The 24,171-nt window shown below is 47.1% G+C and overlaps 1 protein-coding gene across 1 annotated transcript in view; it reads right to left on the bottom strand.

Annotated features, from left to right (window-relative positions):
• Positions 1-24,171, bottom strand: part of HPSE2 (heparanase 2 (inactive)) — a 273,487-nt gene that overhangs the window by 52,501 nt on the left and 196,815 nt on the right. The window contains exons 6-7 of the mRNA XM_072129444.1: positions 18,686-18,733; positions 255-348 (exon numbers count right to left, since the gene is read on the bottom strand). Of these exons, the coding sequence (XP_071985545.1) occupies positions 255-348; positions 18,686-18,733 (142 nt within the window). The remainder of the gene's footprint in view (positions 1-254; positions 349-18,685; positions 18,734-24,171) is intronic.

The raw sequence follows: 24,171 nt of genomic DNA, 5'->3' as shown, positions 1-24,171 counted from the left end.
CTCAATTTTAGCAATTGATGCGGGTCCCAGCAGTCAGACCCCCCATTGTTGGGTGAATGGGTGGTAAGTGTTACTGGATTGGAATCCCCTCCAATCACAAAAATGTGGTGATCACCGTCCCCTCCCTCTAGACATATCTATGGAAATGGAGATTGGTGGGTGCCCCGGCAGTCAGACCCCCATCGAGCTATCACTTAGTCTAGTAACCCCACTGGAATACCCCATTAATAGTTATTTCTGAAGTCAATACTAACTTTCTGAACTTTTCGTATCTGATCAGATAACGCGTCCAGCAGTCGGGTTTTCATGAAGTCCATCGCTTTACCGACTCGTCCATCAATGTTGTGACTAATAAAACAAAATAGACATAATAAGTTAATGGCTTGTAATGTAACACACATGTATCACGTGTCACATCCACACACACATGTAATACATCAGGCCCAGGCGAGCCAGAAGCCACAGGATGCAGCACTGGTGGGCAACCGCAGATAAATATACCAGCACCAACATGAAATAAAGTGTGTGCAAAGTTATACGCTGAGTAACAATAGCAGAGACGCAGATCTGAGCCGAGGTTACAGCTAGAATAATATTTTCACTGGACCTGAACTGAAATCTGCCATATTGAGCTATTGCTGCCGAGGATTCTGTGTTTCCCAGAAGCATAAAATTAAAACTTTACTACTGTTTTCATTGAAGAGGCTTTAGGAAAAGCATCAAGGGCCAAGTGAATCATGTAAAAGAAGCCGGGGAGGTTTATAGGGCTGTATTGGAAGGAGGCAATTCCCTGACACAATGTGGTTTTCCAGGGAGATGCTTAAAGGAGGAAGTGTTCCCACCACACGCAGGCAGGATAGTCGGGGGTCCTACCTCATGGGCCCTAACATCGGGAGCAGATTCAAGGCAGGTTGACTCTCTCCCTTGAGGTCTATGGGAGTTACAGAAACTGTTGTGCTGCTTGTTTGGCTCTTCCCTTGACTCCCAAATGCATCACTGGAGAGACGGACCTAAGAGCTGACACTTATTTATTGATTTTTCCTAATAGTTCCCAATAGCAGGACTCCCATTAGTAGGGGTCATTACTAATTCTTTGCCAGGCAGTCTCTGTGGTGGTGCTTGGGGGAGACCGGGCATCTCTTTCTTGGTAGTCCCACAGGCTTATATAGCTTTCCAGTTAGGGAATCTACCATTAGGATTCTACTTTCGGGGAGATTCCCCATGATAGATTCCTTGTCCGGGATGCAGCTGCTGCAGAAATATAGTTTAATTCGTCAATTAAAGTTTTCTAAGGCTACCGGGGGGCGTGGAGTTGCCTGAGACAGTTTCGGGAGGCGAAGGCTACGCTACACCCCCAGGAGCCACTACTAACCTGCCTCTAATCGCCCACCTCTGGCATCCGGCCCATCTCTGGCATCAATCGAGTTTTGTGCGAGTGTAGTAGCCCGCGGCCAACGCGTCGCTGGCAGACAAATAGGAGCTAATGCACACGCGCAGAGCTCCCCAGCAGCTGGTTCGTTACCGAAAGCGACTGTGCCTACGCCTGATGGACACGTTGCATACATATCCTGTGTACAGACAGAGTGGGTTCTCAGAATTAGAGGAGTCACAAAAAACGTTAGAGAAAAGTTCAATATGTGGTCAAATATTGGACCAGAGATGGAATGGGTACCCTAAAAACGTTTTGCTTATACAGATTTGCAACGTGTCCATTAATATAGTTACTTATAGTTAGCAATATTTGCTTATGTAAAATTGGGGACTCTGAGCCTTCTCCCCCAGACAGCTGGGCAATGCCTATTTTAGGAAACAGTTTCCATGACGCCACCTCTTTTCCACGTCAAAACAAACTTAATTTGCTGGGATTGTTTCTAAAAGTTCTTGATAGTCCTGGATACACAATGGCATTAGCCCCATTACTGCACCTATAATCCCATAAGACAGTGGTGGCGAACCTATGGCACGGGTGCCAGAGGTGGCACTCAGAGCCCTCTCTATGGGCACCCTCGCCATCACCCCAGGGCAGTGTTTGTCAGACAGGACTTAAGGCCTCTTGCAGCAAGGACTCTAGAACAGGGGTTCTCAACCTTTCTAATGCTGTGACCCCGCAATACAGTTCCTCATGCTGTGGTGACCCCAAACCATGCAACTCACAGTAAAAACACAGTAAAATTTGCTGCACCGATGGCTTTAGGCGACCCCCGGTTTTGGTCGTTCGACCCCTGCTGGGGTCCCGACCCACAGGTTGAGAACCACTGCTCTAGAAGGAAGCTACAGTGATAAACTAAACTTCGTCTCCTTCTTTCTACTGTATTGGGGTCCTCAGGTGCCTACACAATTCAAACCTGCGAAAGAGCAGGGAGTAATAAGTTACTGCTTAAATTGTCACTGGCACTTTGTGAAAAATACATGGGTTAATTGTCACTGGCACTTTGTGAAAAATACATGGGTTTTGGTTGAAGTTTGGGCACTCGGTGTCTGAAAGGTTTGCCATCACTGACATAGGACATTGCGATGCAGCTGGATACATAACATACATAACATACAACAACATACATACCTACATACAACATACATAACACCTCTGGCTTCCTGACCTTGGCTTGTCCACTGACCATGTTAGCTGCCTCTCTATGCAGACTCCTTCAAAGAGTTGTGATCTAGTGATCCCCTGCAGTGCTATGTGAATTCTTATATGGAGGTCAAAGGATGAACACCCTGAGAAGTTACCCCAAGTCCTATCTGCTCAGCAGGTCCTCAGCCATGACCTTATACACCGTACATGACTGTATATTGTGGCATGCGTTTCTTCTATAAGGAGATGATTTCAGGTCTATGAATTAGTAACCACTCCCCAGCGTAGACCTCTTTTATGTATGACATATGACAGTCTGCAAGCGCCAGCATTTGTAAGACGTATATTTCGGTAACTTGGGCCAGTAAACTTTCAGCACGCAGCGCTCTGCACATTTCCAACCAGAGTAACCTCTGACCTCACCGTATGTGCACGGCGTCTACATAGAACAATACATTTTACGGCAAAGACGCCCTCCACAAGCGCAGAGCGGAAAAGAACAATCCCAGAAGTGAAATTAGCCTTTCGTTTTGCCAGTTATTTGACGCTCATTATTTCCCGGCTATTAAAACACTGCGCTGCACTGGTTTTTTCGGAAGTTCCGCGTCTGATTAGACCAAACTAATTAACTTTGATAGAAATTCAAGACCTAAAGTTGAGCCCCAGGAATGAAGCTGCGATGTGATTATAATTCCTTCATGTGGATTATGTGGACGCCGCAACCTGGAGGAAATCTCCAATCAGGAAGTTTCTTTACCTTCTACGAGATTTTACTTGTTGATGATTTTTGGAAAATAAAGAAGTTAGAGGAAATCTCCCATCACAATCCATCCTGATAAACCAGGGACATTACTCATAGATCCGGGCACCAGGACTGTGGTATCTTCTTATATGTGTTATCCATGGCCTCCTGCCTTCTACAATCAACCTTTATAATTATGCTAATGAGACTGACTCCTCAGCTCTCAGCCTGGTGTGCTCCTGTACAGCCCCTCTCTCCTGCTCCTTCACAGAGCTCACAGCCTGGTGTGCTCCTGTACAGCCCCTCTCTCCTGCTCCTTCACAGAGCTCACAGCCTGGTGAGCTGACATCAGTGGGGGAGGGAGGAGCTGTACAGGAGCACACAGGTGGGGGCTGAGAGCTGAGGAGTCTGCAGCAAAGACAAGTCACATGTTGTTTTTTTAAATGCATCCAAACCAAAGCCCAACCCCTGGGACTACACAGTGGATTCTGTCAGGGTGCAAGGTTATAACACACAATGATTTTGTAATGCAAATGCTTAGAGAAAGCAGAGAGGCAGATGTGCACTGCAGGTGTGAAGGGCTTCTGTAACCTGTCTATAGTGAAAAATGAGGTCCCTGGTGACAGGTTCCCTTTAAAATTCATAAATAAAACTAAATAAAAATGTGCTCTGTGTGAATTGTGACTTTTTGTTATTTTTCCTTGGATAGAGCTGTGTAAGGTTTTGTTTTTTTGAAGGATGTGCTGCGTTTTTTATTGGTACCATTCACTTTCTCATCACTAAGTTCTCCATTGCTGAGCCTGATGTCCACAAAATGGTCGGTATGTTTTCCGTTTTTGTGGATCCGGAAAAGAAAATGGAAGGCTGGCAAATGATGTCACACGCTTCTCCCATTTCCTAAGGCTGCTGTCACATGGTGCGTTCTTGGAACGTTTATAAACGGACTGAAAACACAGGCGCTTTGTATGTTTACCATGCGTTTGGCTGGTTTTAGTCCATTTCACAGCTGCCTATGAAGATAAACAGGCTCAATCCAGCCAAACGCATGGTAAACATACAAAACGCCTGGGTTTTCAGTCCGTTTATAAACCTTCCAAGAACGCACCATGTGACAGCAGCCTTAAAGGTTTACATGATTTTGTTGCCTATGGACTAATCAGCAGATATGGACCAGACGTATATGACACCTGTGAGGGGCATCCGTATTTTCCTTCCCAAACAGCGTTCAGGAATAGGACCCGCTCTGAGTTTCTACAACCTCCAGACGGATCCATGAAATACACGTTCATGTGCACAGGCCTATTGAAATGAATGTGTCAGTGTGCGATCAGTTAAAAAACACGTAGCCCATGGATGCAGACAGCGCTGATGTGTATCTGGCCTTACCGTTGTTTTGATGTTTATTCAATATTTTTTTATTTAACCCCTTAAGGACGCAGGTGCACAGACCTGTGTGAGGGCTTATTTTGTGCGTAACAAATTTTACTTTCCCGTAATGTTATTTATTTTAACATGCCGTGTACTGCGAAGCTGAAAAAAAATTCCAAATGTGGAAAAATTGAAAAAAAACCTGCACGTGTGTCACGTTCTTGTGGGCTCAGTTTTTACGACTTTCACTCACCAAATAACACGCCTACTTTATTCTTTGGTTCGGTGCGATCGCGGTGATACCGGATTTATAGGTTTTATTGTGTTTTAATACATTTTCAAAAATTAAACAAATGTGTACAAAAAAGAAAATAATTTTTTGCCATCTTCTGACGCTAATAACTTTTTCATACTTTGGTGCACGGAGCTGGGGGAGGGGTAATTTTTTGCGAACTGAGCCGACGTTTTCATTGCTACAATTTTGAGGACTGTGCGACATTTTGATAATTTTTTATTCAATTTTTTATGTGATGTAAAAAGTTGTAAAAGTCGCATTTTGGACAATTGGGCGCCATTTCCCGTCTCGGAGGTCACCGCCGCCCGTAACCGTTTTTATATTTTAATAGATCGGGCATTTTAGGATGCGGCGATACCTAATGTGTCTGTGATTTTTACTGTTTATTATGTTTTATATCAGTTCTAGCGAAAGAGGGGTGATTTGAATTTTTAATATTTTATTAATTTTTTTTATTTTTTAAACTTTTTTTTTCACTATATCTTAGGGTACATTCACACGCCGTGTGCTGGAGGTGAGGAGGAGGTGACCCCTCCTCCCTCCATAGGAAATAGCGGCGCACGGCCGCACATCCGCCGAAAGATAGAGCTTGCAAATTTGCGGCCTCATGTACGGCCCCGCAGACAGCAGTGTGAATGAGCCCTTAGACCATCTAGGTTACATTAACCCTAGATGGTCAGATCGCTCCTACCATATACTGCAATACAACTGTATTGCAGTATATGGCATTTTTGCAGCTCATTCATTACCATGAGCCACTGGCTCATTGTAACGAATCTGCAGAAGCCATTAAGCTTCAGGTCAAACGAAGACCCGAGGCTACCATGGCAACCGATCGCCGCTCCCCGATGACGTTCAGGGGCGCGGCGATCCGAATAAAGATGGCGGCGCCCGCGTGCCGCCGTCTTTTAAATGCCGTCGGCGGCAATCAAAGGGTTAATAGCCGCGATCGGTGCAAGCACTGACCGTGGTTATTAGCGGTGGGGGTTTGCTGCAATATGCAACAACCCCCACCGCTGTATGAATAGGACTCAGCCCGTGAGCCCTCTTCATACATTCCCTATACCTTAAGGGATTAAGCGTTAAGGGGTTAAATATTTGTGAACTTTCCTTACCCACTTATCCACCAGTCAACTTGTTAAAGGGAACCTGTCATCAGGAGCCCTTTTTCTGTCTCCCGCATGTCCCCATAGAGAATACTGTGCACATTGTCAAAAAAGTTTTCACAGTTTTCCTGATGACAGGTTCCCTTTAAAGGGGGTGTGTCCCTGCAATATCTACACTCTAAGACGTGATTGGACAATATCAGAGTCAACCAACACCCCCCAACTGGCCACTCCCAGGAAAGATGTTATTTATATTTTTCTTGGAGGCGGAACAATGGAAACGTTCAAGCTATTGTTATAGTTCTAAGAAAAGGAAGTTACATAAATTTTATTCCAAATTAGTAATAGAACGGACTTGTCAGGAGCCGTGATGTAGTGTGTAGTGAAGCCGAAATAATCATCACCTTTCACTTATTATAATGTATCATTATAGTTTAGCTACAACCCCACAGTTTCGGCTTTTCAGAAATGTTTCCATAATTTGACAATTCCTTCATCCAAGATGGAAAATGGAAAAAAGTGAGGAAACTGCAGCAAACACTTTGAGTTCCAGGTGCAAGTGTTTCCGGGGAGCCGGTGGGACGCGGCGGTGGAGCTGTATGGTGCAGCTGCTCCCTGGCTACAGCGCAGCATTGTTCTACTGATAGGACCACAGTCCTGATAGCAGCCGCTCTCACAAATTAAAGGGATGCTGACAAGACGTGTGTATGAAAAAAATGTCAGCTTTTATATAAAAGTAAAATAAATTTCATCTCTTCCCCGGTCACAGCTGCAGTCGTCCAGTCTCTGGGGCTTGTAAAATCATTGGTGTGGCGGCGGTAATATCACGTATATTGTGCGAATCCAACGGGACCGCAAGTCCCAGAGAGCAGTCGCTGGAACTGGAGGGTCCTCTGGGGAGGTGAATATTTTGTGTGTTTTTTAAGTCCCACATTTATTAAAGTGTTTGCACCAGTTTTCTGTCTGACCTTGTACTGAGAAGAACATGGAAACTGATTGTACATGTAGTTACAAAGTGTCTGCGCCAGTTTTGTGTTGCGGCTGTTCTGTGTCCGACAAGACCAAAAAAAGAGCACCTAAAGGGGCAAGACAGAAAAAAGAGCACCTAAAGGGGCAAGACAGAAAAAAGAGCACCTAAAGGGGCAAGACAGAAAGAATGTGCACCCAAAGGGGCAAGACAGAAAGAATGTGCACCCAAAGGGGCAAGACAGAAAAAAGAGCACCTAAAGGGGCAAGACAGAAAAAAGAGCACCGAAAGGGGCAAGACAGAAAGAATGTGCACCCAAAGGGGCAAGACAGAAAGAATGTGCACCCAAAGGGGCAAGACAGAAAGAATGTGCACCTAAAGGGGCAAGACAGAAAAAAGAGCACCTAAAGGGGCAAGACAGAAAGAATGTGCACCCAAAGGGGCAAGACAGAAAGAATGTGCACCTAAAGGGGCAAGACAGAAAAAAGAGCACCTAAAGGGGCAAGACAGAAAGAATGTGCACCCAAAGGGGCAAGACAGAAAGAATGTGCACCTAAAGGGGCAAGACAGAAAAAATGTGCACCTAAAGGGGCTGTCACTGCTTAGTCCGCGTTTATTACTGACGAGTGCCTGAACAATGGTGCCCACTCCCCGAGCAGCACGCTACACAGGTAACTGCACTGGTCCTGCACTGGTCCTGATAAATGTGGGTCATAATGTTTTTGATTTGACTCTTGATTGATCCCAGATCATGACCTCGCTCCTGCCTTAGGTGCAGAATTGTTTGTCTGTAGCTCTACTCCTATTTGTGACCTCTACTATTATCCATTATGTCCTCTGGCTGGTTACATATTGATCATGGACTAATGTATCCATATTATACTCCAGCTGATGGGTGCTTAGCCATCCTTCTGTAGTCACAGGGTGTCGTGTGGGTATCCCTATGCCCTACACATAGTCTATAATGAGTTTCCAAGAATTTAATGTCTACTTTTCTTTCTGAGACAGCGCCACTCCCTGGTACAGGTTACCTTCGGTATTGCAACTTATAGGAAACAGGAACGAGCTGGAAACCGCACACAGCCAAGGCACAGGTGCTGTTATTCATCTCGCTTTATACACCATTAGTAGGTAAAATCCTTACACAATATAAGAAAGTAATCTGGAATATATTCAGATTCAGTTGTGGAGGGAGGTGAAGGTCACCCGAGAACTATTCTCGATGAGGGGCTAACTATACAATGTATTTCATCTTATATTCAGCTTCTTGCATATTTTTCTTTCCGAATACATGTTTATAGACCAGATAGAGTGAAATTCTCTGTAGAGCTGTAAATTACTTCCCAAGGTTGAATAGAAAGATGGACGCCTACAGACAAACATTACGTCCGGCCAACTTTACATGGAGGAATGCTAACATGTCAGTAACGAGCAGGACTGACCGATCCATCAATAGAATATATAGAGCAGGAGGGGCCATACCGAAAAAACTCATGGTGCACCCCGCTGCTTCTTCATGCCATTGACTCTTATCATCCTGGGACATCCCAACCCTTCTCCACCCCATTCCCACTTTTACTTTCTGGATAATGCTGCAATAATTTCTCTTATAGGAAATGTCTAGGTAGAACTTGATATAACCCATGGAGTCCATCCTTCTTACACCAAAAACGGACAGAGCTTTACCATAGCCCTACACTAAGGATATACGTAAATTCCCCCTTCCCATATACACAGTTCCTTGATTTTCCAAGTGTGCATGTGTTTCCAGCAGGAGGAAAGAAATAAGCAGCTGGCGGGTACCACAAAGGATCGGGAAGGCTGAAAGGTAACTAGGGGCATTTATTAATGGCGCAGGGCAGTGCGGGAATCGTGCTATATTTTTCAATGGGATGTAAGTTTGTGGCACATGGGATTAATGAATTGGCGCACGGACTAAAAGGTTTAGATTTGCTTTGGTTGCTCAAATTTTGCGCCACAAAACGAGCCAGAAAAATGTTGGATTCACAAGCAGCGCCACAATTTTGCATCCAAAAAAAGAAAAAGTCAAGATTGTTGGAAAACACCAAAATACAATGTCCAGGATGTCTATTGGGTTTTTGACTTCCTCTGGATTTACACTGTAAAATATGGAGCACACTAAGATCCTGTGCCCAATATCCTGCATGTGTTGCTTCCCCGCTCAGGTCCCAGGAGTTCACCTTCTTCCTCCTGGTGTATGTAAGTGCATTGTCCGTGTATAATGCGCTGTGCAGGGAGTCACTAAGATCGTGCGCCCGATATCCTGCATGTGTCGCTTCCCCGCTCAGGTCCCTGGAGTTCACCTTCTTCTTCCTGGTGCATGTAAGTGCATTGTCCGTGTATAATGCGCTGTGCAGGGAGTCACTAAGATCCTGCGCCTGATATCCTGCATGTGTTGCTTCCCCGCTTAGGTCCCTGGAGTTCACCTTCTTCTTCCTGGTGCATGTAAGTGCATAGTCCGTGTATAATGCGCTATGCAGGGAGTCACTAAGATCGTGCGCCCGATATCCTGCATGTGTCACTTCCCTGCTCAGGTCCCTGGAGTTTACCTTCTTCTTCCTGGTGCATGTAAGTGCATTGTCCGTGTATAATGCGCTGTGCAGGGAGTCACTAAGATCCTGCGCCTGATATCCTGCATGTGTTGCTTCCCCGCTTAGGTCCCTGGAGTTCACCTTCTTCTTCCTGGTGCATGTAAGTGCATTGTCCGTGTATAATGAGCTGTGCGGGGAGTCACTAAGATCCTGCGCCCGATATCCTGCATGTGTCGCTTCCCCGCTCAGGTCCCCGGAGTTCACCTTCTTCTTCCTGGTGCATGTAAGTGCATTGTCTATGTATAATGCGCTGTGCGGGGAGTCACTAAGATCGTGCGCCCGATATCCTGCATGTGTCGCTTCCCCGCTCAGGTCCCTGGAGTTCACCTTCTTCTTCTCGGTGCATGTAAGTGCATTGTCCGTGTATAATGCGCTGTGCGGGGAGTCACTAAGATCCTGCACCCGATATCCTGCATGTGTCACTTCCCCGCTCAGGTCCCCGGAGTTCACCTTCTTCTTCCTGGTGCATGTAAGTGCATTGTCCATGTATAATGCGCTGTGCGGGGAGTCACTAAGATCCTGCACCCGATATCCTGCATGTGTCGCTTCCCCGCTCAGGTCCCCGGAGTTCACCTTCTTCTTCCTGGTGCATGTAAGTGCATTGTCCGTGTATAATGCGCTGTGCGGGAAGTCACTAAGATCGTGCCCCCGATATCCTGCATGTGTCGCTTCCCCGCTCAGGTCCCTGGAGTTCACCTTCTTCTTCCTGGTGCATGTAAGTGCATTGTCCGTGTATAATGCGCTGTGCGGGGAGTCACTAAGATCGTGCACCCGATATTCTACATCTGTCGCTTCCCTGCTCAGGTCCCCGGAGTTCACCTTCTTCTTCCTGGTGCATGTAAGTGCATTGTCCGTGTATAATGCGCTGTGCGGGGAGTCACTAAGATCGTGCGCCCGATATCCTGCATGTGTCGCTTCCCCGCTCAGGTCCCTGGAGTTCACCTTCTTCTTCTCGGTGCATGTAAGTGCATTGTCCGTGTATAATGCGCTGTGCGGGGAGTCACTAAGATCCTGCACCCGATATCCTGCATGTGTCACTTCCCCGCTCAGGTCCCCGGAGTTCACCTTCTTCTTCCTGGTGCATGTAAGTGCATTGTCCGTGTATAATGCGCTGTGGGGGAGTCACTAAGATCGTGCGCCCGATATCCTGCATGTGTCACTTCCCCGCTCAGGTCCCCGGAGTTCACCTTCTTCTTCCTGGTGCATGTAAGTGCATTGTCCATGTATAATGCGATGTGCGGGGAGTCACTAAGATCCTGCGCCCGATATCCTGCATGTGTCGCTTCCCCGCTCAGGTCCCCGGAGTTCACCTTCTTCTTCCTGGTGCATGTAAGTGCATTGTCCGTGTATAATGCGGTGTGCAGGGGGTCACTAAGATCGTGCCCCCGATATCCTGCATGTGTCACTTCCCTGCTCAGGTCCCCGGAGTTCACCTTCTTCCTGGTGCATGTAAGTGCATTGTCCATGTATAATGCGCTGTGCGGGGAGTCACTAAGATCGTGCCCCCGATATCCTGCATGTGTCGCTTCCCCGCTCAGGTCCCTGGAGTTCACCTTCTTCTTCCTGGTGCATGTAAGTGCATTGTCCGTGTATAATGCGCTGTGCGGGGAGTCACTAAGATCGTGCACCCGATATTCTACATCTGTCGCTTCCCTGCTCAGGTCCGCGGAGTTCACCTTCTTCTTCCTGGTGCATGTAAGTGCATTGTCCGTGTATAATGCGCTGTGCGGGGAGTCACTAAGATCGTGCGCCCGATATCCTGCTTGTGTCGCTTCCCCACTCAGGTCCCTGGAGTTCACCTTCTTCTTCCTGGTGCATGTAAGTGCATTGTCCGTGTATAATGCGCTGTGCGGGGAGTCACTAAGATCGTGCGCCCGATATCCTGCATGTGTCACTTCCCCGCTCAGGTCCCCGGAGTTCACCTTCTTCTTCCTGGTGCATGTAAGTGCATTGTCCGTGTATAATGCGCTGTGCAGAGAGTCACTAAGATCCTGCACCCGATATCCTGCATGTGTCGCTTCCCCGCTCAGGTCCCCGGAGTTCACGTTCTTCTTCCTGGTGCATGTAAGTGCATTGTCCGTGTATAATGCGCTGTGCGGGGAGTCACTAAGATCCTGCACCCGATATCCTGCATGTTTCGCTTCCCCGCTCAGGTCCCCGGAGTTCACCTTCTTCTTCCTGGTGCATGTAAGTGCATTGTCCGTGTATAATGTGCTGTGCGGGGAGTCACTAAGATCCTGCGTCCGATATCCTGCATGTGTCACTTCCCCGCTCAGGTCCCCGGAGTTCACCTTCTTCTTCCTGGTGCATGTAAGTGCATTGTCCGTGTATAATGCGCTGTGCGGGGAGTCACTAAGATCGTGCATCCGATATCCTGCATGTGTCGCTTCCCCGCTCAGGTCCCCGGAGTTCACCTTCTTCTTCCTGCTGCATGTAAGTGCATTGTCCGTGTATAGTGCGCTGTGCAGGGAGTCACTAAGATCGTGCGCCCGATATCCTGCATGTGTCGCTTCCCCGCTCAGGTCCCAGGAGTTCACCTTCTTCTTCCTGCTGCATGTAAGTGCATTGTTCGTGTATAATGCGCTGTGCGGGGAGTCACTAAGATCGTGCGCCAGATATCCTGCATGTGTCGCTTCCCCGCTCAGGTCCCCGGAGTTCACCTTCTTCTTCCTGGTGCATGTAAGTGCATTGTCCGTGTATAATGCGCTGTGTGGGGAGTCACTAAGATCAAGCGCCCGATATCCTGCATGTGTCACTTCCCCGCTCAGGTCCCCGGAGTTCACCTTCTTCTTCCTGGTGCATGTAAGTGCATTGTCCGTGTATAATGCGCTGTGCGGGGAGTCACTAAGATCCTGCGCCCGATATCCTGCATGTGTCGCTTCCCCGCTCAGGTCCCCGGAGTTCACCTTCTTCTTCCTGGTGCATGTAAGTGCATTGTCCGTGTATAATGTGCTGTGCGGGGAGTCACTAAGATCCTGCACCCGATATCCTGCATGTGTTGCTTCCCCGCTTAGGTTCCTGGAGTTCACCTTCTTCTTCCTGGTGCATGTAAGTGCATTGTCCATGTATAATGCGCTGTGCGGGGAGTCACTAAGATCCTGCACCCGATATCCTGCATGTGTCGCTTCCCCGCTCAGGTCCCCGGAGTTCACCTTCTTCTTCCTGGTGCATGTAAGTGCATAGTCTGTGTATAATGCGCTGTGCAGGGAGTCACTAAGATCGTGCATCCGATATCCTGCATGTGTCGCTTCCCCGCTCAGGTCCCCGGAGTTCACCTTCTTCTTCCTGCTGCATGTAAGTGCATTGTCCGTGTATAATGCGCTGTGCAGGGAGTCACTAAGATCGTTGCCCCGATATCCTGCATGTGTCACTTCCCCGCTCAGGTCCCCGGAGTTCACCTTCTTCTTCCTGGTGCATGTAAGTGCATAGTCTGTGTATAATGCGCTGTGCAGGGAGTCACTAAGATCGTGCATCCGATATCCTGCATGTGTCGCTTCCCCGCTCAGGTCCCCGGAGTTCACCTTCTTCTTCCTGGTGCATGTAAGTGCATTGTCCGTGTATAATGCGCTGTGCAGGGAGTCACTAAGATCGTGCATCCGATATCCTGCATGTGTCGCTTCCCCGCTCAGGTCCCCGGAGTTCACCTTCTTCTTCCTGCTGCATGTAAGTGCATTGTTCGTGCATAATGCGCTGTGCGGGGAGTCACTAAGATCGTGCGCCAGATATCCTGCATGTGTCGCTTCCCCGCTCAGGTCCCCGGAGTTCACCTTCTTCTTCCTGGTGCATGTAAGTGCATTGTCCGTGTATAATGCGCTGTGTGGGGAGTCACTAAGATCAAGCGCCCGATATCCTGCATGTGTCACTTCCCCGCTCAGGTCCCCGGAGTTCACCTTCTTCTTCCTGGTGCATGTAAGTGCATTGTCCGTGTATAATGTGCTGTGCGGGGAGTCACTAAGATCCTGCACCCGATATCCTGCATGTGTTGCTTCCCCGCTTAGGTTCCTGGAGTTCACCTTCTTCTTCCTGGTGCATGTAAGTGCATAGTCCGTGTATAATGCGCTGTGCAGGGAGTCACTAAGATCGTTGCCCCGATATCCTGCATGTGTCACTTCCCCGCTCAGGTCCCCGGAGTTCACCTTCTTCTTCCTGGTGCATGTAAGTGCATAGTCCGAGTATAATGCGCTGTGCAGGGAGTCACTAAGATCCTGCACCCGATATCCTGCATGTGTCGCTTCCCCGCTCAGGTCCCCGGAGTTCACCTTCTTCTTCCTGGTGCATGTAAGTGCATTGTCCGTGTATAATGCGCTGTACGGGGAGTCACTAAGATCCTGCACCCGATATCCTGCATGTGTCGCTTCCCCGCTCAGGTCCCCGGAGTTCACCTTCTTCTTCCTGGTGCATGTAAGTGCATTGTCCGTGTATAATGCGCTGTGCGGGGAGTCACTAAGATCGTGCGCCCGATATCCTGCATGTGTCGCTTCCCCGCTCAGGTCCCTGGAGTTCACCTTCTTCTTCTCGGTGCATGTAAGTGCATTGTCCGTGTATAGTGCGCTGTGCGGGGAGTCACTAAGATCCTGCACCCGATATCCTGCATGTGTCACTTCCCCGCTCAGGTCCCCGGAGTTCACCTTCTTCTTCCTGGTGCATGTAAGTGCATTGTCCGTGTATAATGCGCTGTGCGGGGAGTCACTAAGATCCTGTGCCCGATATCCTGCATGTGTCGGTTCCTGGCTCAGGTCCCCGGAGTTCACCTTCTTCTTCCTGTTGCATGTAAGTGCACTGTCCGTGTATAATACGCTGTGCGGGGAGTCACTAAGATCGTGCACCCGATATTCTACATCTGTCGCTTCCCTGCTCAGGTCCCCGGAGTTCACCTTCTTCTTCCTGGTGCATGTAAGTGCATTGTCCGTGTATAATGCGCTGTGCGGGGAGTCACTAAGATCGTGCGCCCGATATCCTGCATGTGTCTCTTCCCCGCTCAGGTCCCCGGAGTTCACCTTCTTCTTCCTGGTGCATGTAAGTGCATAGTCCGTGTATAATGCACTGTGCAGGGAGTCACTAAGATCGTTGCCCCGATATCCTGCATGTGTCACTTCCCCGCTCAGGTCCCCGGAGTTCACCTTCTTCTTCCTGGTTCATGTAAGTGCATAGTCCGTGTATAATGCGCTGTGCAGGGAGTCACTAAGATCCTGCACCCGATATCCTGCATGTGTCGCTTCCCCGCTCAGGTCCCCGGAGTTCACCTTCTTCTTCCTGGTGCATGTAAGTGCATTGTCCGTGTATAATGCGCTGTACGGGGAGTCACTAAGATCCTGCACCCGATATCCTGCATGTGTCGCTTCCCCGCTCAGGTCCCCGGAGTTCACCTTCTTCTTCCTGGTGCATGTAAGTGCATTGTCCGTGTATAATGCGCTGTGCGGGGAGTCACTAAGATCGTGCGCCCGATATCCTGCATGTGTCGCTTCCCCGCTCAGGTCCCTGGAGTTCACCTTCTTCTTCTCGGTGCATGTAAGTGCATTGTCCGTGTATAGTGCGCTGTGCGGGGAGTCACTAAGATCCTGCACCCGATATCCTGCATGTGTCACTTCCCCGCTCAGGTCCCCGGAGTTCACCTTCTTCTTCCTGGTGCATGTAAGTGCATTGTCCGTGTATAATGCGCTGTGCGGGGAGTCACTAAGATCCTGCGCCCGATATCCTGCATGTGTCGGTTCCTGGCTCAGGTCCCCGGAGTTCACCTTCTTCTTCCTGTTGCATGTAAGTGCACTGTCCGTGTATAATACGCTGTGCGGGGAGTCACTAAGATCGTGCACCCGATATTCTACATCTGTCGCTTCCCTGCTCAGGTCCCCGGAGTTCACCTTCTTCTTCCTGGTGCATGTAAGTGCATTGTCCGTGTATAATGCGCTGTGCGGGGAGTCACTAAGATCGTGCGCCCGATATCCTGCATGTGTCTCTTCCCCGCTCAGGTCCCCGGAGTTCACCTTCTTCTTCCTGGTGCATGTAAGTGCATTGTCCGTGTATAATGCGCTGTGCGGGGAGTCACTAAGATCCTGCGCCCGATATCCTGCATGTGTCACTTCCCCGCTCAGGTCCCCGGAGTTCACCTTCTTCTTCCTGGTGCATGTAAGTGCATTGTCCGTGTATAATGCGCTGTGCGGGGAGTCACTAAGATCCTGCACCCGATATCCTGCATGTTTCGCTTCCCCGCTCAGGTCCCCGGAGTTCACCTTCTACTTCCTGGTGCATGTAAGTGCATTGTCCGTGTATAATGCGCTGTGCGGGGAGTCACTGAGATCGTGCACCCGATATCCTGCATGTGTCGCTTACCCGCTCTGGTCCCCGGAGTTCACCTTCTTCTTCCTGGTGCATGTAAGTGCATTTTCCGTGTATAATACGCTGTGCGGGGAGTCACTAAGATCCTGCGCCCGATATCCTGCATGTGTCACTTCCCCGCTCAGGTCCCTGGAGTTCACCTTCTTCTTCCTGGTGCATGTAAGTGCATTGTCCGTGTATAATGTGCTGTGCGGGGAGTCACTAAGATCGTGCATCCGATATCCTGCATGTGTCGCTTCCCCGCTCAGGTCCCCGGAGTTCACCTTCTTCTTCCTGCTGCATGTAAGTGCATTGTCCGTGTATAATGCGCTGTGCAGGGAGTCACTAAGATCGTGCATCCGATATCCTGCATGTGTCGCTTCCCCGCTCAGGTCCCCGGAGTTCACCTTCTTCTTCCTGCTGCATGTAAGTGCATTGTCCGTGTATAATGCGCTGTGCAGGGAGTCACTAAGATCGTGCATCCGATATCCTGCATGTGTCGCTTCCCCGCTCAGGTACCCGGAGTTCACCTTTTTCTTCCTGCTGCATGTAAGTGCATTGTCCGTGTATAATGTGCTGTGCGTGGAGCCACTAAGATCCTGCGTCCGATATCCTGCATGTGTCACTTCCCCGCTCAGGTCCCCGGAGTTCACCTTCTTCTTCCTGGTGCATGTAAGTGCATTGTCCGTGTATAATGCGCTGTGCGGGGAGTCACTAAGATCCTGCACCCGATATCCTGCATGTTTCGCTTCCCCGCTCAGGTCCCCGGAGTTCACCTTCTTCTTCCTGGTGCATGTAAGTGCATTGTCCGTGTATAATGCGCTGTGCGGGGAGTCACTGAGATCGTGCACCCGATATCCTGCATGTGTCGCTTACCCGCTCTGGTCCCCGGAGTTCACCTTCTTCTTCCTGCTGCATGTAAGTGCATTGTCCGTGTATAATGCGCTGTGCGGGGAGTCACTGAGATCGTGCACCCGATATCCTGCATGTGTCGCTTCCCCGCTCAGGTCCCTGGAGTTCACCTTCTTCTTCTCGGTGCATGTAAGTGCATTGTCCGTGTATAATGTGCTGTGCGTGGAGTCACTAAGATCCTGTGTCCGATATCCTGCATGTGTCACTTCCCCGCTCAGGTCCCTGGAGTTCACCTTCTTCTTCCTGGTGCATGTAAGTGCATTGTCCGTGTATAATGCGCTGTGCAGGGAGTCACTAAGATCGTGCGCCAGATATCCTGCATGTGTCGCTTCCCCGCTCAGGTCCCCGGAGTTCACCTTCTTCTTCCTGGTGCATGTAAGTGCATTGTCCGTGTATAATGCGCTGTGCGGGGAGTCACTAAGATCCTGCGCCCGATATCCTGCATGTGTCGCTTCCCCGCTCAGGTCCCCGGAGTTCACCTTCTTCTTCCTGGTGCATGTAAGTGCATTGTCCGTGTATAATGCGCTGTGCGGGGAGTCACTAAGATCCTGCATCCGATATCCTGCATGTGTCACTTCCCCGCTCAGGTCCCCGGAGTTCACCTTCTTCTTCCTGGTGCATGCAAGTGCATTGTCCGTGTTTAATGCGCTGTGCGGGGAGTCACTAAGATCCTGCACACGATATCCTGCATGTGTCGCTTCCCCGCTCAGGTCCCCGGAGTTCACCTTCTTCTTCCTGTTGCATGTAAGTGCATTGTCCGTGTATAATGCGCTGTGCGGGGAGTCACTAAGATCGTGCACCCGATATTCTACATCTGTCGCTTCCCCCGCTCAGGTCCCCGGAGTTCACCTTCTTCTTCCTGGTGCATGTAAGTACATTGTCCGTGTATAATGCGCTGTGCGGGGAGTCACTAATATCGTGTGCCCGATATCCTGCATGTGTCACTTCCCTGCTCAGGTCCCCGGAGTTCACCTTCTTCTTCCTGGTGCATGTAAGTGCATTGTCCGTGTATAATGCGCTGTGCAGGGAGTCACTAAGATCCTGCACCCGATATCCTGCATGTGTAGCTTCCCCGCTCAGGTCCCCGGAGTTCACCTTCTTCCTGGTGCATGTAAGTGCATTGTCCGTGTATAATGTGCTGTGCGGGGAGTCACTAAGATCCTGCGCCCGATATCCTGCATGTGTCGCTTCCCCGCTCAGGTCCCCGGAGTTCACCTTCTTCTCCCTGGTGCATGTAAGTGCATTGTCCGTGTATAATGCACTGTGCGGGGAGTCACTAAGATCCTGCACCCGATATTCTGCATGTGTCGCTTCCCCGCTCAGGTCCCCGGAGTTCACCTTCTTCTTCCTGGTGCATGTAAGTGCATTGTCCGTGTATAATGCGCTGTGCGGGGAGTCACTAAGATCGTGCGCCTGATATCCTGCATGTGTCGCTTCCCCGCTCAGGTCCCCGGAGTTCACCCTAATCTGGATGTTAATAATATCTAAAACATATGAAACAGTCGGCCCAAACCTCCAACCTCGATTTTTTATTTATTGCACAAGAATAACACAGATACTGACACAATAGATACATATGAGCATTATGCGGAGTAAAAAGGATAAAACACTATAAAACATAGCAAAAGGTATAACAACAAATTCAGTGGTATGGGTCCACACTTAGCTTCAGGAGCTGGGAAACCCTTAAAGTTGAACAATTTTTAGACAAATTCTTAGGAATATATTCACACAGTGTTTATAAACTATATTAATCTGTATGTAAATAATACAAATAAAAAAATCTGAATACCTACTGTTGCCAGGTAACTGCATCCACGGCTCTGCCCGCCACTTTCATGAAGCTGTAACACAAGAAAACTTTTTATTAGGTGTGGAAAAATGTTTCTTACAACTTTATTGGACCACTTTATTCCTTTTGGTGCAGGGCGGCTGTATGGACCTTGCTATATTTTACAGTGGGATGTAAGTTTGTGGCACGAGGGATTATGAATTGGCGCAAAGACTTAAAGGTTTAGAATTCCATAGACTTGCTTTTAGCAGCTTGAATTTTGCGCCACAAAACAAGTCGGGAAAATAGAAGAGCCAGAAAACTGTTGGTTTCACAAGCGGCGACACAATTTAGCGCCCAAAAAAAAAGTCAAGAGTGTCAGAAAACACCAATATTGTGGTGCTGACACTGTATAAATTAAGCAACAAAAGGCACAGAAAGCGGGAGAAAAAACACTGCCTGTTTTCCATTTGAAAAGCGATAATAAATGACCCCCAAGTCAGGAAGGGCTGAGGACAACAAAGTGAATCTCCCATCACAATCCATCCTGATAAACCAGGGACATTACTTATAAATCCAGGCACCGGGACTGTGGGATCTTCTTATATTTGGCCTCCTTCCTTCTAAAATCAGCTTTTATTAAAACTTTTATTCAAATTATGGTAATGAGTCGGTAGGGCTCTAGGGGTGTTACCAGAGCCCCTCCCTGCTGCAGTTTCACAGGATGTTACACTGTGCAAAAGTAAGATTACACCAGGCAGGGGGAGGGGGAAGTACTAAGGGAGCAGGGTAGAGACAGTGTAACAATCTGTGAAGCTGCAGCATGAAGGGGACTCTGGTAACACCCCCAGAGCCCTTCTGGCTCATTAGTATAATTATAAAAGTTGATTTTAGAAGGCAGGAGGCCATGGATAACACATATAAGAAGATACCACAGCCCCGGTGCCTGGATCTATGAGTAATGTCCCTGGTTTATCCGGATGGTTTGTGATGGTAGATTTCTTTTGAGTCTTCCTTCTATCTCTCTGGGTGACTGGAGGGTCGTCCTTATCCCTGACCTGGCACTTGTCTATTTGGATCAATAATAAGGACCACATATGTTTTTAATATTGGTAAAAAAAACATATATAATATAAAAGAGATTTATAAAACAAGAAGAAATCACTGTTAAACATATCACAATGAAGAAGGGGGAAGCAGGGATTCCTTGCATCATAGATCAAAATGATGAATTGAATCCTGTCCCTGCAGTATGTTTGGCCTGTGACACAGGGCTCTGTGTCAGTGGTTCCACTCGCTATACGGTGCCCATGTCTTGTCCATGTTTTGGGACCAAAAACAGAGATAAAGAAGATTTAAAAAAGAAAATGAAAAATAATTTTGTTCAAAATTAAGAAAAAAAATTGGTAGTGGTTTTAATTTTTTTTCAGCATAATTATAATAATAATAATAATAATAATAATAATAATAATAATAATAATAATCCAATAATAAATCTTATATATACAGCATAGACCAGCGCAGACGAATGATAGTCATTTATAACGGAGGTGTTTACAGATATAATGATTTCAAGAATGTACCGTATTTTACGGACTATAAGGCGCACAAAAAATCCTTTGAAATCAAAGGTGCGCCTTATAGTCCAGTGCGCCTTATATATGAACCGTACTTACAGACAACAGCTGCCTTGTACTGCCTTGTAGAGGTCTGCCACCTGCTGGTCATTCATCCTTATAATCTGGTGCGCCTTATAATCCGGTGCGCCTTATTTATGAACCTAGACATTTTAGCAGGCATTTATTGAAGGTGTGCCTTATAGTCCGGTGCGCCTTATAGTCCGAAAAATAAGTTTATATTATTATTATTATTATTATATTGTATATTATTATATTAAAATATATTATTTTAAGTTTTTGTTCTGATAGTTGATAAAGTTTATTTTTTTGTTTTTTAAATGTGGGTGTGTTTTTAGTTTTATTACTTTGTAATCGTGTAAGTAACATAATAATCTATTTGTAGGTGAGGCTGTAACATCCATGTAACTGATTGGTGTGCGTTTTTACACTCTGCATGCAGTGCGCCCCCCTGAGGTCTTAGACGTCATGCCGTGTATACAGTCTGTGATAAGAGAAAGGTACTTACTTGTTACTGATGTTCTCCACAGATCTACTCTTTGCACTTCCGTAGACTATGAGTGCACGTGGACGCATGTGTCTCTCATCGTCAGCCCCTTTTCCCCCAGTCGCGTTGATCCCATGTCACCGCCTTCAGTTTCACCTCTGACCGGCTGTTGGACCAAGGGGATCTGAAGATAAAGTGGAGTACGTTGGGTAAGTGCAGGTTTGTAGAGATGATCAATGCAGAGAACATCAGTCACAAGGGATTATAGAGAGGGAGAATTGAGCAGATTAGATTAGGCAGATTTTACGCCTCCGCACATTGGGGTGATACCAAGGTTTACCTGAACGTATCAATTCACTCCTAGAACGTTTAAGAGAATCTAGAATCTTCCTTTCAAGTTTTATGTTCAATATAAGAGACTCTTCTCCAAAAAAAAAACAACAAAATGTGGTCCTGCAGGGGTCCTGCTCCACAAGCCTCCAGGACATTATTCACCTTCCCTGTTGGTTTCTCCTAAAATGGCTTTAGGAAATTTGCCTGTAAATCCAGGACTGGATTTAAATCACCATGGGGGGGGGGGGGTGCGGGGTGCGTCTGTGACTCATTGACGGGGGCCACTTAGGGAGCGACCCAACAGGGAAGGTGAATAAAGTCAAGCACCCAGCAGAACAGAGGCCACCAAGTTTTTAGAGGAAATCTACAGTGAAAATCCATCCGGATAAACCAGGGACACTACTCATAGATCCAGGCACCGGGACTGCGGCAATCTGCTTATATTTGGTATCCATGGCCTCCTTACTTTTAAAATCAACTTTTATAATTATGCTAATAAGCATGAAGGGTTCTGAGTGGCATTACCAGAGCCCAGTAGTGCTGCAGCTTCACAGGCTATTACACTGTGCAGGAGCACTTCTCCCTCCCACTGTGTGAGATTACAGCAGATAGAGTGAGCTGGGGAGGGGGAGAGAGTGTAACAGGCTAACAATTGGCAGAACAGAGGGGCTCCTCCAGAGCACTTCAGGCTCATTAGCATAATTTTGATGTTGATTTTAGAAGGTCGGAGGCCATGGATAACAGATATAAGAAGATAACACAGTCCTGGAGCCTGGATCTAGGAGTAATGTCCCTGGTTTATCAGGATGGATTTTCATGGTAGATTTCCTTTTCATTCACCTGTGTTCCCCTGCGCCCCCCCCCCCCCCTCTCCCCCCTATCGAAGGTTTTCTTTTACATAATAGGTTAAGGTTTGAGCTTTTGTGAAATTTTGTTATTTGAGATTTCCTTTTCATACCTTCTGTGAAGCCAAATTTAGTGAGGCCAAAACTTAGAAGCAACATGGGACCAAACAATTCCTAAAGGCCTCATATACACAGGGCTTATGTCAGTCTAGTTTTATGTTAATTAGTTTTATATTTTTAGCATTGAGTGTCATCTATTTTATTCAGGCACTTCCTGTGGTATAGAGATCACTTTTCAGCCGTCATCTCATCCTGCAGGGTTTATATGTAGGTAACACAGGATCCACAATAGGTAATGGTCACAGCCCCCTGTATTCCAACATGTCAAAAAGTTTCTTATAAAAGTTTTGTTACTTTTTAATCTATTGAAACAAATTCTACAAATAACTAAACATTCTTCTCTCTGGGGAGAAACATTGTTACTTTTTTTTCAAAACTAGATGAAGTTAAAAAAAAAGTTTTGCAGAATTTGATCAGGTTGATGGATTTATCCTGTTACATTCCACAGGTGATGGATGCAGGTAAGTGGTCGTGTCAGCGGCTCCGCGGGTCGCTCAGTAATCAGATCGCTTCCCATGTCTGACAGTAGTTTTATGGGTAACAAGTCAAGTTTATGGCTGAGAATCGCAGTGATGACAGTTCCACTTGAACTCAGTCCTAAACCCTCTCAGCATGAGACCTTGTATTAATTTGAACATATTGCAGACATATGGCAATTATTGATACTCGCGTAACCTGAAGCTCCTGGAACCCAATGCAAACTGTGACAGGGTCCCCAGCACCTCCCCCAGATATGAGGGTCCAGATACACCCCCTATAGACACCTCCTGCTGTGGATGAGCCAAACATCACTATGACTCAGTTCACACTGACAGTAAACGCCTAATAATAGACCTAAGAAAACAGCTAGTTTTTTCTATCCAACTATATGTTAATCTTATCTTTTCATTGCAGAGGATAAAAGGCAAAATAATAACGAAATCTTTTAACCCTCCAGTGTCTCTATCGCAGATCACAGCACTAAGGGATTATTCACACAGGCGCCGCGTTTTGTCGCGTATCCGTTGAAAATAGATCTGTTTCTACTTTTTTGCACGTCTGTTTGATATCCATTGTTCCTTTCTTTTTCACATCAGCAAAAAAAGAAAAATTATGGTTTACATTCAATAGAAGGCAAAAAAAAAACACTGATGTGCCTTAGAGGAAATGTACCATAAAAATCCATCCTGATAAACCCGGGGCATTACTCATAGATCCAGGCACCGGGACTGTGGGATCTTCTTATATGTGTAATCCATGGCCTCCTGCCTTCTAAAATCAACATTTAAAAATATGCTAATGAACCAGAAGTGCTATGGGAGTATTACCAGAGCTCCTCCCTGATGCAGCTTCAAGGGCTCTTAAACTGTGCACGAGCACTTCCCCCTTACACTCTGTGCTGAAATTTTCTCTGCTGCAGTACGAATACATAAAGCAGAGGGAGGGGGAAGCGCTGAGGGAGCAGGGGGAGGTGGAGACAATGAAAACTGCAGTTTGCTCTATTTTTGATAAATGTGGGCCATAGTCATTTCTGAAGATCTGTAACAAATCAGCAGCAAAATAGCCATTTACTGCAAGATAGCTGTATTGCAGTTTATGGTAGGAACAATCAGACCCCCTAGGGTCAAAGTACCCTACAGTAAAAAAAAAAAGTGGGGCATCAATTTTCTGGATTGGCTGTTCAGCTGCCATTCCAGCAGTAAGTCCGGGCGGTGCGGAATGCAACAGAGCCCCTGGACCCCAACTTAAAATCCTACTCATCTCTATCTACTGGTCAACGTAACGTAACAGATTTAGCTTCAAAAAGTTATATTATCTAAAAGTCGGTTTTGTCATTTTCTTAAACTCAATTTCAGGTTACGTAGGTTCTTAAGTTGAATTTGTATGTAAGTCGGAACTGTATATTTTATAATTGTATCTCCAGACAAAATTTTTTTGGTCTCTGTGACAATTGGATTTGAAAATGTTGGGTTTTCATAAGAACCAGGAATAACACTAAATATTAATTGCAGACATCATTGATAACTGTTACAGCTGATTATTGTAGCCTAAGGATAGAGTACAGTAAGTTACCAATTACCAGTGGTCAGTTTGTAACTAGGGGTCGTCT

The sequence above is a fragment of the Engystomops pustulosus genome, chromosome 11 (assembly GCF_040894005.1).
Source record: "Engystomops pustulosus chromosome 11, aEngPut4.maternal, whole genome shotgun sequence".
Classification (NCBI taxonomy): Eukaryota; Metazoa; Chordata; class Amphibia; order Anura; family Leptodactylidae; genus Engystomops; species Engystomops pustulosus.
Note: the sequence above shows the minus strand (reverse complement) of the source record. Positions and strands in the feature narration are given on the sequence as shown.